This window comes from Vanellus vanellus (assembly GCF_965231255.1).
Source record: "Vanellus vanellus genome assembly, chromosome: 1".
In the NCBI taxonomy this organism is placed as follows: Eukaryota; Metazoa; Chordata; class Aves; order Charadriiformes; family Charadriidae; genus Vanellus; species Vanellus vanellus.
The window spans coordinates 85,676,246-85,693,331 of NC_138905.1; the positions used below are offsets into that span (position 1 = coordinate 85,676,246).

Here is a 17,086-nt window from a genome sequence, read left to right on the forward strand (position 1 = left end):
AGCTCTGGAGTCCCCAACATAAGAAGGACATGGACCTGCTGGAGCGTGTCCAGAGGAGAGCCACAAGGATGATCCGAGGGTTAGAGAACCTCTCCTGTGAGGAGAGGCTGAAAGAGTTGGGGCTGTTCAGCATGGAGAAGAGAAGGCTCCGGGGAGATCTTATTGCGGCCTTCCAGTACCTAAAGGGGGCCTACAGGAGAGCTGGGGAAGGACTTTTTAATAGGGCATGTAGCGAAAGGACGAGGGAGAATGGCTTTAAACTAGAAGAGGGCAGGTTCAGATTGAACATTAGGAAGAAGTATTTCACTTTGAGGGTGGTTAGGCACTGGAACAGGTTGCCCAGAGAGGTTGTTGAGGCTTAATCCCTGGAGGTGTTCAAGGCTAGGCTGGACATGGCCTTGGGCAACCTGGTCTAGTGGGAGGTGGAACTCGATGATATTCAAGGTCCTTTCCAACCTAAACCGTACTATGATTCTATAATATCCTCCGCACCTCTGCTAGAGCTAACCTGGAAAAAGGAAAAGCAAGTCCAGCTTCCTCCCTTACACAGGCACAGCCTCTGCATCTCATCAGGCTGCCCACGTGCACTTACAAAGTTGTTCCTGAATCAAGGAGTGCAAGAGCTAACAGTGGACAGTTTGAAAAGATATGGGAGAAAGATAGGGCCAAGGGGAAGACCTGACTTTACTGTTTGAGTTGACAGTGTGAAACCACTTTGAACAATGTGAGCACAGAAGTGGATTTCCACAGTACCTAAATGATATGATGGAAGGAATTTTTAGTAAAAAAAAAAAAAAGTAGGAACAAAAAAAAAAATGACTCCTCAATGCCATCTGACAAACTACCCATAGTGCTACAAAAATCCCAGAAGGCCAATGTGAAGAAATCAAAAGCAAATGCCTCTAGCACAGTTATCTTGATGGAAGGCACTTGAAGAGACCTTGGGATACAAATCCAGGCAAAACACATTGCCTGAATTGCCTCTGGGGTGAATTACAGGGGCCACAGTGTTGCAGACAGGAATACTCGTCAGTCCTTGAGATGTTCCCAAGGCATTTCTCCTCCGCAGCCTTGCCCAGACACACCTGCCCAAGGCAGTCACACACCGGGTTCCTGTGTGTTTGTTCAGCACAGCAGGTGTCAGTGCTGGTTTGGGATTCCTTCTGCCTGGGTCACTCTCCACCCTCCACCCTGCCCTGCCCAACAGAGGCGGAGAGGGCAGGGGAAGGAGAAGGGAAGGAGGCATTGGAAGATGAAGGTGGCGGCTTGGGAAAATATAGGCTTTAGTTGGAAGGAAGAGCTGAGAGACCTGCGGCTGTTCAGCCTGGAGAAGAGAAGGCTCAGGCGTATTGCCCAGAGAACTTGTGGAGTCTGCACCCATGGAGCTCTTCAAAACCTGATGGGGCCCGTGTCTGGGCAGCCTGTGGCTCTGGTATCCCCTGACACGAGGAAGGAGGCCCTCTCCCCAAGCGTGGCAAGGTGGGTTTGGGTTGGAGGGGAGAGGGAAGGGGTGAGGGGAAAGCTATCGCAGGGCAAGGAGGAGGACACAGAGGAGAGGAGAGCGCTCGGCCTCGTAGCGGCTCCCCCCATGCCAAGCGCTGGCAAAGGCTCTGTCGTGGAAAACAGGAGCGGAGCTGCGGAGCAGAGCTGCTCCCTGAGATCACCCACAGGGTCGGAGCCAGCGGGGATGATGTCAGAAGCAGAGAGGTGAGGTCACAGAGGAAGTCCCCGGCAGCCAAGAGGGGCCCTGGCTCCCGCTCGCTGCCCAGGAGAGCAAAGGGCCAGAGCCTGCGCAGGAGAGAGGCTGAGCCGGAGCCCTTCTTCGGAGAGGCTCAGCCAAAGCGGGACCCGTCCGAGCCAGAGCACGTGGGGACGCCCTGCCAGGACAAGGCTTGGCCAGACGCAGGCAGCATGTTCGGAGCAGAGGAGGTTTGCACGGCACCGGAGCAGGAGAGGGAGTTGGAAGCGACATGTGCTGGGGGCCCCTCCGAAGACAGCGCAGCAAAGGCCAAAAAGAGCCGCTTCTCCCGGTCCTCGCGCGCCGGGCTGCTCTTCCCTGTGAGCCGCATAGACAGGCAGCTGCGCAGAGGCCACTTTGCTGAGCGCTTTGGAGCCAGGGCCCCCGTCTATCTGGCTGCGGTGCTGCAGTGGGTGACGCACGAGACCATGGACGTGGCTGGCAGGATCTGCAAGACCAGCAAGCAGAAGCGCATTTCTCCATCGCACTTGCAGGCGGCGCTGCGAAAGTGCTCCGTGCTCAAGCGGTCCCTGCGAGGGGCTGCAGTGCGCAGGCGCCGCAGAAGGGCCGGTCCCCGAAGCCAGCACGGGGCCTCAGCCTCCAAAAAGAAGATGACCAAGAGTACGAAGAGGTGTCCCAGGCAAAGGGCTCCACCTGCCCGTGCCACTGCTGCTGTCAAGTGAGAAGAAACCAGAAGCTCTTGCCCCACACTGGCACGGCAAGGGCTGCCGCACCTGCAGGGCTCTTGCCAAATCCAGCTACGGGGTCTAAGGGTACAATAAAAGCTCTTGCAATGCCGTGTGGGACATGGGGCCTCTTGTGCTGTGTGTTGCGCTAGCGTCTCCTGGCTGGCCAAAGGCAGCAGCTGGACGCAGGCAGCAAGCTCTGCAAATGGAGGCTGTAGCACAGCCCTTGCTGAGAGGGAGGGCAGCAAGCTGCCTGGAGGGCAACTGGCCCTGACGGGCAGCTCCATCCTCCAGCGCACATTTGCACTTGGGCTGCGAGCAGCTGCGTGGAGGAGGCATCTGCCCCCCAAACCATGGGTGCCTGCTCTGAGGAGTGGTGTTTGTGAATGTTTCTGGAAGAGCAAGGAGACCTCTTCTTGTCTTTCTTATGCTGTCCCAAGGGGAAATACGGGAGAGAGAGTACGTGCCCCACAGTACCTCCACATTTGCCCTTCCTTGGTGGGGAGGGCAGGAATTTCAATCTTGTTCTGCTAACTCATTCCAGAAGTGGTCTCCAGTGGAGACAAGGAGAAAGGTACACCCTTCTTCCATTGTCTTTAAGCCTCAGAGACAATATGTAGTGCATAAACACATAAGACATGTAGGAAATGATCTGAGTGGCACCACAAACTTCTTGTGGCTGATGTAAATGATACTGATATAAATACTGACACTACGGGTCATTTATAAAAAAAATCCCAGCTATTCCTGAGTAATAATCAGTGCTCCAAATGCTACAAAGTCACCTACTGCAATGCTAGGAAATTTAAAATATTTTCAGTATGTTAGGGCAATCAAAGTTCAAAAAAGGACAGCCCGCCCCTGGAAATCTGAAAAGAAGTGGAAATAACCAGTGTTTTGGTTCTCCCCTTTCCTGGTGTTGAGGCGTGTGGTAGCAGATAACCTGGCATAAGAAAGAGATACAGGAGAGCGTGTCCTTAAGTTTGACCCCTACTGAGGTGTCTTAAACAACTGCATTACAATTTCTGTCTTTAAAATGGATTTTCAGATTTTTCAAGGGTGAGGTTCTCTCTGACCATTTCTTTCCAACAAGGATTTGCTTTCTCTTTTTGTATATAACCATATTCCCTGTTTGTTTAATCGCAAGGTATTTTTTCTAGCTATGGGACAAGATTGCAGTGGAGGAGGGGAGAACGGATGCTGACTCGGAGACTTTCCAAGGCCAGGCCTTTTTACTGCTTACAATTTCTCTGCCAATGGGCCGGTTGACTCAGTGTCTTCCAGATGTCGCTGCCTATTCTTCCTGACATGAGAAGAACAGCACTCTTTCTCATGCGTGGGCATGACGGGGGGCAGCTGGCATCTCTAAACGAGAGGGTTTGTTTCCACTTTGTGGGGCACTGTGGGAGAACCCTTAACAGCAGGACTGAGCTGCGAATGGCGGATGTGGTCACAGGCAAGCTTTGGCAGAGCGGAGGGACTCAGAGGGGGCACGTCCATACCTGCTGTAAATGGCCTCAGGCATTATCAGAGCCTTCAAGGCATGTGGAAGGAGAAAAAATGGATGGAAAGGAAGAAAGGAAATGGGTGCAGAGAGGAAAAGGGCTCAGGAATGCTTCGGAGTTGCAGATTCGACATTTTGGACAAAAGGGGATGCTGGCGCTATAGAGAGAATTTTCTGGGGCAACGTGGGAGAGCAGGAGGGAACAAAGTGCCATGTTTGCTGGGGCAAGACAGAGGAAGAACTAGAGGTAGTGACCGGGAAGACCGCTCTGTGTTGTACCTTTCATGCATAAAGACGTGAGATGGGGCAGTTTTGGTTTTTCCAAAAGGGTGACCCTTGTTTCTTGATCCTGATTGCAGTTTAGCAATCCCAACCACAGTAACACATTTTCGGATTCAGCGTAACACCAGCACACTTTTATTCCCGACAAGCTGACATTGAAATAAATGCATAGAAGCATTTGTGTGTGTGGCTGCAAACAGGAGAAGGGTGGCATTTATTATGGACATGAGAGAGCACCAGGCAAGTGATGAGGTGTGTTCCTCCCGTACATGGGTGGTACCAGCCTGCTGAGGGTCCCTGGGTGGGTAGGCAGGTGGGAGTCACAGGTAAAGCCTGGAGCCCCCTTCTGTTAATGCAGAAGGGGAGAGCTGCAGACAGGGTGGTGCTGGCTGCCCATGGCCAAGGAAGGCAGAGAAAGCAGAGGTCATCATCTGTCTTTGTCTTGGCAAGGAATGGTCTCTTGTTGCACTGGCTTTGCTCACGGCCCTGGGGGCTTCACCAAGTATTCCCTGGGGGCCCTGCGCAGACAGCCCCTAACATCATCACCAGCAGACATGTAAATGTTTTGCAAAAGAAGACTTCTAACAAGCCCCACTGTGGCCTGCGTTGCAGCACAACAACGGCACTGGGAATCAGCCGTGCCGCTTGCAGAAGCCCCATCAGACTTGTTATCATTGAAACACTTAATGACACCTCGTGCGGCTCCTCTCCGGGCACCATGGGGCCCTCCCCTGTGCCGTTTGGGCAGGCAGAGCCTCGGCCCGCTGGCTCCATTACCCAAAGTACTGAGTAGGACCGTGAGCCCATACGCTCGGTTCAGGCTCTGGCAGGGTGTTGCCTTCATGAGATATTGGGCACAGCCACCGCTGCTGCTGTAGCACTTGTTGCCCGATTGCTGTTAGATAAAAATTGGGATCTCACCCTTTACTTAGGTCAGGTTCAGTTCCATTCTCAGCCATCTGCAGAGATCTACTGCTCCCTCAAACTCTACCATGGCTATGCGCGGCCGGCCCACCCTTTAGGTATGACAGTGTTTTGCTGGGTGGCGTAACTAGGGCAGATACTTTTGATGGAGCAGAATCAGAGACGGGTCAACTCCCTGGCTGGACATAACAACAGCTTTGTCTCTTTCCCATCAAGACAATAGGTGTGGTCTCAATAGCAAGAGCAAGTCACAGTCATTGTTTTCCTCTTCTCTGGCCGTGCTTCAAGTTTTTGACTAACTTACCGACACAGAGTGGAAGGCTGTTTCCCTGCGTTCACAAAACTGGTACCCTGCAGATGAGCAAGGCATTCCTCAGTCTCACACCAAGGTCTGGATGAAACTCCAGGAGCTTTGTTCCCGGAGGACAGGCCATCATCAGCTGGGCTGAAGGAGGCTCACACTTCATTGAATGGTACTATAACCACCTAGGTCGTAAAGACAGGACCATTCTTCTTCTTCCTTCTACAGTGTGGGACGAAATGAGGAATGAAGGAATGTTCTTCAGGACTGCACTAGTGAACTCAAGGCCTGGCAAGAATGATGCAGTTGTGCAAAGGAGCAGAAAGCTTCAGAGATGGGGTGCTGGGCCAGGTGACCCCCAGAGGTCCCTTCCAGTCCAACTTCTTCTATGAGTCTGTGTGTGCAGGAATTATCTCTGGCTCTCAAGTGAAATCCAACGTGGGGATAACAAAGGATGATAAATGCCGTGCAGCTCTCTTACAGACCAAGTTATCCAAACATTGAAGATACCATGCTAATCCTTTAACTCTTCAGTATATCTCTATGGTCTTTGCAGCTCCCTGACCAGCTCTAAACAGTAAGCAACATAGCTGGCAGCAAGCGGTGGCTACAGGTCAGCTTTCAGCAATGCGGTTTCTCCTATCACGGATTATCATAGGATTATCCAGTTTGATATGCAGCATTACTCCAAATTGAGGTGCACTCTGCTTTTTCAGTGCCAAACTACAAGAACAGCCATCTACCTGAGGGGAGAGCCCATTCACACCAGAACTTCAAGGAGCATCCTTCACCTCACCCACGTGCACAATTTTCTTCCCAGGCTTTTCCGAAGGGCCAAGTGCACATCCTTGTTCCTCAGGCTGTAAACCACAGGGTTCAGCAAGGGAGTCACCACAGTGTAAGTGACAGAGATCAGAATGTCTTCCTGTAGGGAATAGGTGGATTTGGGCCTCAAATAAATGATGGAGGCGCACCCAAAGTGCACAAGCACCACAGTGAGATGGGAGGCACAAGTGGAAAAGGCTTTACGTTTCCCCTCAGTAGAGGGGATCTTGAGGATGGTGTTGAAGATCAAAATGTACGAGAGAAGAATCAGTAAGAATGAGCCAAACACAACCACGATACAAAAAATGAAAATTACGGTCTCAATTCCATTATTTTCTGTGCAAGCTGCCCGAATGACGGGAGCCATGTCACAGAAGAAGTGATTAATTTCCTTCCCTCCACAGAAAGGCAATGTGAAGATAAAGTAGGTAACTGTCAGGGACAAGGTGAAGCCAGTCACCGTTGCAAAGGCCACTAGCTGACTACAGACTCTGTTGTTCATGAGGACTTTGTAATGTAAAGGTGTACATATAGCCACACATCGGTCATACCCCATTGCCGTTAGAAGCATACAGTTAGTGCCTCCAAAGCCAAGGAAGAAAAACATCTGAACAGCACATCCAGTGAAAGAAATGGACTTTTCTTCTGTTATTAGATTTACCAGCATCTTGGGAACGACAGCAAAGGTATAGCAAGTTTCTGAAAAAGAGAGGATGGAAAGGAAGAAATACATGGGGATGTGAAGATGGCGATGAAGGCTGATAATTGTCATTAGCAGGACATTTCCAGTGAGGGTGACCAGGCAGGTCACCAAAAAAAGGACAAATAGCAGAATCTGCAGATCCGGGAAATCTGAAAATCCAGTCAAGATGAACTCCACCATCTTGGTTTCATTCATCATAAAGCTTCTGATCTAGAAAGAGCTCCTTGACAAGAAGAAATATGACATGAATGGTGAGAAAAGTAACAAACCCACTTCCCCTTCATAGTCCCCAAAGCGTGCGGGATTAAAAGCACGGAGTGGTCCTCTGACACAAATGGACAGTGTTTCTACAGTCAAGGAATAATAACAGAGAGCAAGAGAACTTTGTTTCCTTTGAAGTTCCCTGCTTCTTTGCAAACTTGCCTTTCAGTTTAGGAATATTATTAAATGTAGTATGATGAAGCATTTCTTTGCTGTTCCTTCCACACGAAGTAAAAGACTAAGAAAACCAAGTTCGGCATGTCATTCCAAAGTCAGTGTAGCATCTCAGCGTAAAAGCACTGAACATTCAGTGTAAAAATCACTTGGGGCTTTTTGAGGGTGAATTCGCAATGTTTTATCTCAGTACATAATGAAATTCTGGGACTAGAGGGTCTAGAAGTGCAACAGTACTCAAAACCAGACAGTTAAAACACAGGGGAAGGAAAAGACGATTTTATGCTTGGACAAAATCTTCACTGTTCATCTATCACGGCAAACTAAAATCCAGCAAGCCTTTCCACATAGGAGCCATTTCTTGCTATGGTTCAGTATTCAAAAGCTAGCAATATTAGATAAAACAAGCCACTGATTCAATCGATTTCAGTATTAGTGCCCTTTGTGCCATATATTAACACGTTTAAATACATCTAAATGTTTTAGTAAAACCTGGCTAAAATTAGCAGCTTCATCACAATGCAGAGAAAACTGTGAGGAAAGGCAGAACCAGGAAACTGTTTCTTTCAAACCAATAGTGGTATAAAAGACAGAATCAAGTTTAAATCCTTCATCACTGACACTAGTTGCACTGCTCTATAAATCACTGGGAACTTTGTCTTTCTCAGGACCCTACGATTCCGCTTAGCTGCATATGTAATATCAGAAACTGAAGGCTGACTTGCAGAAGTCAGCCTTCTGACTTGCTGGAATTTCTTACCTAAAGAAACATACCTTTGATGACAACTCTAAAATCACAGATTGATGCAAACTTTGCTCAGTCTTGCCATTCCTCAATGTCTTTCCTGAGAGTTCAGTAGCAGTCTTTCCTATCTTGCCGACAAGGACTGGAAAAAAAAGGGGGATAGACATTGTAACTACATGGCTATTAGGAGAAAAACAAGCTGTTAGAAATGCAGGGTACAGAACAAGTCTTCTGAATACCTGCAATTCAAACAAGTCACACCTTTATACATCCTATGAGACCTCTGGGGCATAGGTTTTGTTGTAAATCAAAACCTAGGACTAATTGGTAACAGTATTGTCAATAGGGCAAATAAAATACTACAAACTTCACAGTTTTGTTTCATAAATTAAAGCAAGCAAATGAAGGAAAGCTTCACTGCAATTATAATTAAAAGCTCTTCTCCCTGAAAAGGGGGGAAGTTTTGTTCAAAATTATCAAAAGTGTCTTTTCTAATATTATGACTGGAAAACTGTTTCATTTTCAAGTGGGGGCTGGGGAAGTTTCCTCCCACACAGTCTAATGCACAAACCCAAATAAACGCATTCTTTTCAAGAATACATTAACATTTATTTGGAATTATTTGTAAATAGCAAAGTACATTAACATGGTAAATTCTTGTTAGTGCAACTGGGGTTGTGAGTCACAAGGCAGACTTCTGGGTCCGGAAATAAATGAGTCAACTAAATGCAATATGCCATTACGACATAAAACGGAAACCCGTGAGTTAGCTTTGTCGGAACTGTTGTTGAAGGGCTCAGAATATAAAGAAGTGCCATCTTTGAGACATTGTTATTTAGATTTGTTTGACAGTTCATTATCTCGGCCTTCCCTGTTAAGCTTAGACCTGGTTTCATTAGTAATTTCTTGGTTAAATTTTCAGAAAACTACATTTTTCCTCACTTTTCATATTCTAATTTTCCATATTCCGAAACTGAACACAGTGAAATGGAAAAAAAAAAAAAAAAAAAAAACAAAAATCTAAGCATAGAATGTCAAGCATTGTTCTCTGGGTTAATATAATTCACTAGCAAGAAATATAAGGATAAGCATTACTTCAGAGCTCCTACAACTGGGGAGAATTCCACAGGCTTTAGTGGCACAAAGTGGGAAGGCATTGAGGGAGATGAGATAACTGAGAAGTTTGTTCTGAACCAAGAAGGTGATATGGCAAATGGGGAATGGCAAAAGACAATGAACAAACTAAATCTCCTATAGTGCCCCAAGCAGAATAATAAGTAGACGAAAGATTTCTAAGAGGATGGATGTGAAAACAAATCTTTCCTATGAACTTAGTGGAATGAGGACCTGGGCTCCAGCCCTGCAACCAGGTATGCAAGGAGTTAAAATGACTCCCACGAGAAAAAGTATGGACTGCCCAGATATAAATTTCCACACATGTAGTGTGCCCAGAAGTAACAGGTTTAGGACTCAGTAGTGTGCCTTTCACAACATGCAACACTGCAGTCAAAAATGTGACTTGATTTGGAATAGGATGATGAGATTCAGTAACCTCCCCTGCCACCAGCTGAGTTTTCTTGATATGAGGATAATCATTCAATGCGCATTGGTACATCTGTGAATGACAGTTTGTGTTTAATCCAGAAGGCTGACCAAGCACCAGACCACAGTGTTACAGTTCTAAAAGTCCTGCTGTGCTTTTAGGCTTTAGCTTTCTGTCAGAAACTATTGTGCAGTGTTGCTACACTCTGAGGGACTGTAGTCCAGAAGAAGCTTCTGAACTGGGTGGGTGCATGCTCCAGGCATTATCTCCAACGCCCTGTGTCATGGTCTTCCTTTCCCCAAACACAAGGAGACTGTCTTAAAACCAGGAGATGTGTTTTCCAGGAAACTTGGGAGAGTTTAGCAGGCTTTCAGAAAGATTTGCATCATGTTTGCAAGCTTTCCGGTCCAACCATGAGCTCAAGAAATTGTAATTTAGCTAAGATTGTTAGGAAATCCAGTTATGACATAAGCTTAGGCTTTAAGAGAACCACAAATATGAGAAGACTTACAAGAGAAAAGAAATACTCCTAACACTGATTATCACCACAATAGTGATGGAGCTGAGGTCTGAGGCACTCTTGAGCCTCACCTGTCTCATGGGTTCTTCCAAAATATCCAAGTGAGGGTTAGAAACCAGTCTGGGAGGAAGGCACACATCATTTTCCACCTCACCTCTCTCACCAGCCCTGGCTCTAGGCACTTGAAAACCCTTCAAAGGCAGCTCAGCTTGCATTCACCATACCAGCTCACATGACAGCATTGACTGTCAGAGGGGCCTTGTAAGGCCTTGGTCAATCTTTGCCTGTAACAGGATGTATTCTGGGTGGGGGTCATTGGAGGGGTGTGAGTCTCACTGCTGGTCCCTTTTGGGAGGGTGAGGGCTACGCTGAGTTGGTTGCACCACTGGCAAGGCCGAGGGGGTGTCAGCAGGTAAGTGGGACTCTGGGGCACGAGTAACTCAGCAGAAGTCTCAGGTAACACTGTGTGCCTGGGAGCAGAGGAGCTGTAAAGCTCAGCACGTTGTGAATAATTGAGCAACGGGGTCACTCTGATTGTAGGACAGAATAAGGCCAGGATACTTCAAAAATGGAGTTAAATTGTGCTATGGGCATGCTCCAACAGACTGAAGGACAGGACGGGACTAAATATCATGGAAGGTGATGTAGGATCCTAGAAAACCTCACCTCTATCACAGGTACTTTTCCATCACTGAATTAGAGTCTGTGTAACAGCAAGAAAGATGGATTTCCACAAGTCTAGCCTCAGTCTTCACCTCTGCACAATGAGCTGGTCATGTCTTGCTCTGTCCACTATGCGTGCATGGAATATCTTCCTCTTGCTCATGGCAACATTGCAGTGACAGTGGGAGCTGGCCAGAGCTTTGAAATCAAATTTTCTCCCCTCCCACCCTGCAGACAGCATCCCAAAAATTACTCTTGGTAGGTTTCACTAGAACAGATGTGTTCTGCACTGGGGAGGGGAATGAGCTGAGGGATGAAGATGGTGTGGGGCTCTTTTTGTATGTCATTAAGAATGACTCAATAAATGACTTCATAAAACTGCTCTTTTAGTAAGATAGAATAAGAAGAGGCATATAGGTAGCAAGTAAACCTTATGTCCCTTCAGATGCTGGGAACCCTGCATTCTTGCAGCATTGGGCAGACCCCAGACGGATTTTCCCTTGGCACACTGTATAGATCGTGTCTGTGGAGAAGCCCCTGCTTTTTGGTCATTCAAGATATTACACAATTTGGTCATTCAAGATATCACACAATTTCTCTTAGAAGAAAACAACTCTGTTCATAAAGGTTGTTCACATGAGGACTTCTGGCTGCACACGTAGATAACGGCAGGGCCACAAAGGTGGTGTAATTGCTGGAACCAAGCAGGAGCTGCCTGTCAGCTCCTTTCTTAAAATCCACTAGCTAAGTTCATCCTGTGACCAAGGGACATGTAGTGACACAGCCTGAAGGCCGCACTGTAGGTACAGCACAGCACAGACCTGCATCTGCTCAGGTTGACTGTTACACAGATCACTGACTCCTCCATGTACAGTGATCTCGCAGTCAGGAAGGACCTCTACAACAGGCTGTTAAACTGCAAGGTTACTTAGTAATTAGAGAAGACCCAGATCTTGAGGGGATGGTTAACCAAAGGGCCTCCTCTAAGCTCTTCCTGTGCTAACAGGGTTCTTGATCCTCTCAGGCATTTCCCAGGCTGCCCCATTACTCCCAGCACCCTCATTCCTGCCGTTTCCCTCCCTCCTTGCCCGCCCCACTTTGGCCCCCGCATCAACGCGCAGCTGAGCATCCTCACTTGCTCTTGGGGAAGAAGCATCCTCCTTGCTCTCCATGGCATTGCCCCAGCACTGCCACAAGGCAGTCAGACACAGACACAACCTATTTAACACAGCATACTGTGCTCCTTATAGAGTAGCTCAGGAGCAAGCAGGTGAACTGGGTCTCCCGACTCTCACAAACAGCATTTTACATCAACAACATTCAACAATGGACCCTCTCCATTGGCGCATTTCCCCCGTTGTCGATGTTAGGTTGTGTGGTTAAGGGTTCATCTCCACAAACACAAAGAAGTACAAAGGAGCAATGGCAGGCAGAGGAACCCTGGTAACCTAGGCAGAGGCAACGGAGCACCCTGATATGGCTGTCACAGGAGAGGGATCCCAGGGCTGTCACAGGAGGGGGATGGACCACATTGTCTGCATATGAGACCTGCTCACCTCACAGACTGGAGGGAGGAATGTACTTCTTCGGTCATGCCCTGTGTCCGAACACATCATAGGCAAAAAAAAAAAAGCTTAAACTGTGAATGTTAACAAGCAACACATGACTGGGTGCATGTGTATGGCAATTTGTGTGTGTGTGAATGTCTGAAACTGAATTCTGTCAAGGAGAACCCTGCTATATGCTAGCTGCAACCCATATGGGCTGGGTTCGAATTTTGTTAACACCTGGAATAAACAAATGTGACATGTTCGGAATCCTACAGTTAATAGAGAGATAGGAGACAGAACCATTAATTAGGAGGCTGATCATGCATTGTACTACTCACACTGACAATTTATTGTGAAAACTGGGACCCTGGGGTTCCAGAAAGAAGTGGTGGAGGGTTCCCAAAATGAAGGTATCTTGAAAAGAAGAAGGGGACACAGAAAGAAAAAGATGAAGATCCCAGCTGGATGAAATATCCTGAAAGTGGGGGAAGATCTTGGAGAGCAGAGTTGCATGGAGACAAATGCCAGGGGATGCCCAGCAACCGACAATCTCTGAAACTGGTAATGGTGAGCGACTGCACAGCAGGAACCAATGCGACTTTCTGCCTGACCTTCTTGGACCTGCAGTAACATCCCTGCTGGGAAGGGAAGCTGCAGTCTCTAGATTGTAGCACTGTGTATGTGCTGAGCTTCATCAGCTCACTCGTATGAGTGTGTGCATGCATGTGTGCATGTGAGAGAGAGAAGTAGGGTCTAATCTTGTCGGTTGTTAAATAAAACCCATAATCCAGATACACTACAGGTTGTTGTTTATTCTGATTTGCCCATGATATCACCATAATCTGTTCCATCTTCTTTTCAAACTCCGTATCTATTTTCCTGAGTGAGGACATCTCTAATTTGTGTGTAAGGTCTAAGTGCCAGCAACTGGAAAGGGACCACAGGCCATATGGGACCACGAACCTGAGGCACCAGCAGCTGTGGAGACCGCAGTGTGCGCATATTGTGAGGGTGAGTATGTCAGTTTGTACAACAGCTAGTGAGCATCAAGCTGGGCAAGTCAGCAAGTAGAATAAGGGGCTTGTGACACAGGCACTGGAGTGGCCATAGGTCTGGGACAGATACTGAAGAGACCCAGGGGGTCTGAGAGTCAGCTACCAGAGAGACTGGGAGGCCCAAGCCAGCTGTAGGAGAGACCAGCAGATCTGGTAAGTTTGTAGGTCTGGAACAGCTACTGAAAAGACTTGTTTGCATGTGTGTGGTTTGTACCTGAGGCAGCTGAGAGACCATGGGATCCTAGGGCCAAGTACTGGATAGGCTGTCTAAGGTGAGCTACTGATGGGACCCATATGGCTTCTGTGTGTACATATGTATGTATTTTCCACCTAGTGCCTTTCATCCTGATTAGCCTGACAGGGAAGGGAATCAAGGCTCTTTGTGCTGTTTGTACTTGTGCAAGAGCTTTGCTTTCAGTCAGTGTGGATCTATGTGACAGGGCGTATGTATGTGTGTACGCACGCATATGTATGTGTGCCAGTTGGAAAACACACGCTCAGCCTCACTACTTGGCTGAACATGGGGACATGGAGCTGCAGCAGTGTTGTACTGCAGTGAGATACTGGATTTAGCAACTCCTAACAGTAGGATTTACCCTATGCTAGTATCTCAGAAACAAAAAGTTCTGTATGCTGTGGGAGGCAGGGAAAATATGGAAGGCAGGGAAGGCATAAAGGGGAAAGTGATGGAGGATACTGTGTTTAACAGAAAAGAAACCCATATGAATTAGGGTCAGTAAGTACAATGCCATGTAAGTACAATGACAAGTCAATTTCAGAATACAGTGTTTACTTTCTGGAACGATCCCCAGAGTTAAAGTATGGAGCTCCAGGGATTTATACTTGGGATTAATTTTTGTACTGCCAGTTGGCAATCAAAACAGTGTCCCTTCAGACACATTGCACAGAAAACTTTGTCTTTAAAAGCAAATGAATGTGGGGAGCTGAACAGTGTGGAATAGCTCTTTGTTTTGCCTATTGTCTGAGAAAGTACACAGAACTTTCTAATGTTTCCCTAATCAAAACCACAGAGCAGAACAAATCACATTCGTCCAGATGCTACAGGTAAGGAAACACTTGTGTATAAACATTAGTAACATTCTTTGAGCAACAATTATCTGCTGTACATCCGAGTGCATCTCTCAGTTTGTTCAGATATCTGAAGAGAAGTTAGATATAGAGTAACAGGTCAAGCAACTGCAGGATTCAATATGAATGCATTTCACTAGGGTAAAGAGGACACAGCAATAGATTAGAAATGTTAATTGGTTTAATGGTAAAACTGCAGTTATGTTTTGAACTGTGCGTTCATTTTAATATGGACTTAATTTAAAAGAGCTGCTTTGAAGACTTCACCTTAATTGACACCTGCAATCTTCATCAAAATAGAGAGCCATTATTTTCTCCAACGAGGAAACCCCGCCCCCCCCAAAAAAACCCAACCCAGAAAAAGAAAGACATCAAGGGGAAGCTAGGCAGTAAAGTTGTGTGAGATTGCTCAAAACTGCTCAGAGTTTGTGCAGAGATTAGAGCTTGCTATTCAGATCTACATCACTCAGCATCGTGAGTGTAGTACACACCTTCCACTGGAGTCAGAGGGGGAAACAGGGAGAAGGGAGCTGCAGTATAGAGGACACAAAATTCTTAGGAAAACTCTCAATTTTCTTTCCTTTTCCTTGCTCTTTCCCGTCCAGATCTCCATGGTCACAGTTTGTGCTGCTTCACCTGCCGGACAGCATGCAAAATGAAACGACTGTCACAGAATTCATCCTGCTGGGGTTCTCCAGCAACCCAGCCTTGCGGCTTTGCCTCTTTGGTGTTTTCTCTGTCCTCTACTCTGCCACTTTGATGGGAAATGCACTTGTCTTTGTGCTTATCTTCCTGGACTACCGCCTCCACAGCCCCATGTACTTCTTCCTTTGCCACCTTTCCATCGTGGACATCTGCTACGCCTCCAACAATGTCCCACATATGCTGAGGAACCTCCTTGGACAAGGCAGAACCATCTCCTTTGCTGGGTGTGGGACACAGATACATCTTTATTTAATCCTTGCACTTACAGAGTGCGTCCTGCTGGCTGTGATGTCATATGATCGCTATGTGGCGATCTGCCATCCTCTCCGCTATACCCTCATCATGAACCAGAGGGTGTGCCTCACTCTTGCCACAGTTTCATGGGCTTTTGGGTTCATATTTGGTACACTGCAAGCATCTCTGGCTTTACACCTGCCTTTCTGTGGCCCCTGCGAGGTTGACCACTTCTTCTGTGAAATCCTTGCTGTCTTAAAGCTGGCCTGCACTGACACTACTGTCAATAAAGTTCTAATCTTTGCTGTTTGCGTATGCTTCCTCCTCTTCCCTTTAGCATTCATCCTAATTTCCTATCTGCACATCCTGGCCACCATTCTGCGTATCCGCTCTGCAGCGGGATGGCACAAAACCTTCTCCACCTGTGGTTCCCATCTGACTGTGGTGGGTCTGTTTTATGGAAATGCCATCTTCATGTACATGGGGCCTGGGAGCGGTAACTCATCTGGAAGGGAGAAAGTTCTTTCCCTTTTCTACAGTCTTGTCAGTCCCACTTTGAACCCTCTGATTTACAGTCTGAGGAACAAGCAAGTGAAGGAAGCCTTGCTGAAGCTTCAGAGAAGGAAAAGAGTCTTTCATTCCATGTAGTTTGGGCTCTAGGCTTTCACTTGTCTCCTGTCTTTCTGCTTTTTCTCCTTGAGCTCTTTGGGTATTTTTCACTGAATTTCAAGTGGTTAAAACATAACACAAGAGGTTATTCAAATACATTTGTATTTGTTTATCTGTACAGTTGAATGAATATCATAACACAACGTGACTAATTATTATTCCTTTTATTAGAGATAGCGAATTATTCTTCCTCATATGCAGCCATCCTAAGCAGGCAGTATGTTTTAACAGAACTATTGACCCAGCTGGAAAACATAGTTTGTCTTCTCGGTTCTAACTAGTAGTCAGAATAAACTACTGTGTAACAGGTTTTTTTTCTGAGTATGTCAGTTGACCTAATAAGGTATTGTTTTTCCCTACCATATTTATATTTCCTATATACTTAAGATGCTAGAGGTTCAAATCTCTTACGAGAAAGAAAAAGAGAGAAAACCTGAAGCTAATGGCTTTGATTTGCTTCTCAGCATGGTGAATGAGACTGTGAAGGGTTTTGTTTCTGCACAATTTTGAGCCTAACACCTGTCATTAAGCAGGTGACCATGATGACCACTGCAGTGCAGAAACTATCATTGTGTGGTTTTGCCAGGCTTCAATGCAGAGCAGTTCTTTGGACTGACAATCTGAGGTATCTTCGCTCTGCATTGCAGTTCTTGCATTGACCGTGACTCAGGTTGTAGGTTCTTAGCACCTACCCATTTTTACTTCGTGTGGAAGAAACAGCAAAGAAATGCTTCATCATACTACATTTAATAATATTCCTAAACTGAAAGGCAAGTTTGCAAAGAAGCAGGGAACTTCAAAGGAAACAAAGTTCTCTTGCTCTCTGTTATTATTCCTTGACTGTAGAAACACTGTCCATTTGTGTCAGAGGACCACTCCGTGCTTTTAATCCCCCACGCTTTGGGGACTATGAAG

General features: G+C 46.8%; 3 protein-coding genes across 3 annotated transcripts; 2 read left to right on the forward strand and 1 right to left on the reverse strand.

The window, feature by feature from the left end:
- Positions 1-1,911: 1,911 nt before the first annotated feature.
- Positions 1,912-2,421, forward strand: LOC309674443 (histone H2A-like; the record flags this gene model as incomplete). Its single annotated transcript, XM_082486472.1, has 1 exon — positions 1,912-2,421. The coding sequence occupies one exon, from the start codon at positions 1,912-1,914 to the stop codon at positions 2,419-2,421; it is 510 nt and encodes a 169-aa protein (XP_082342598.1).
- Positions 2,422-6,222: 3,801 nt separating this feature from the next.
- Positions 6,223-7,143, reverse strand: LOC309671497 (olfactory receptor 10R2-like; the record flags this gene model as incomplete). Its single annotated transcript, XM_082482737.1, has 1 exon — positions 6,223-7,143. The coding sequence occupies one exon, from the start codon at positions 7,141-7,143 to the stop codon at positions 6,223-6,225; it is 921 nt and encodes a 306-aa protein (XP_082338863.1).
- An 8,068-nt stretch (positions 7,144-15,211) lies between these two features.
- LOC309685868 (olfactory receptor 2A12-like) lies at positions 15,212-16,150 on the forward strand (the record flags this gene model as incomplete). The annotated part of the gene is made up of 1 exon (XM_082498363.1): positions 15,212-16,150. One exon carries the CDS (start codon positions 15,212-15,214, stop codon positions 16,148-16,150), a length of 939 nt encoding a protein of 312 aa, XP_082354489.1.
- Between the last annotated feature and the right edge of the window lie 936 nt (positions 16,151-17,086).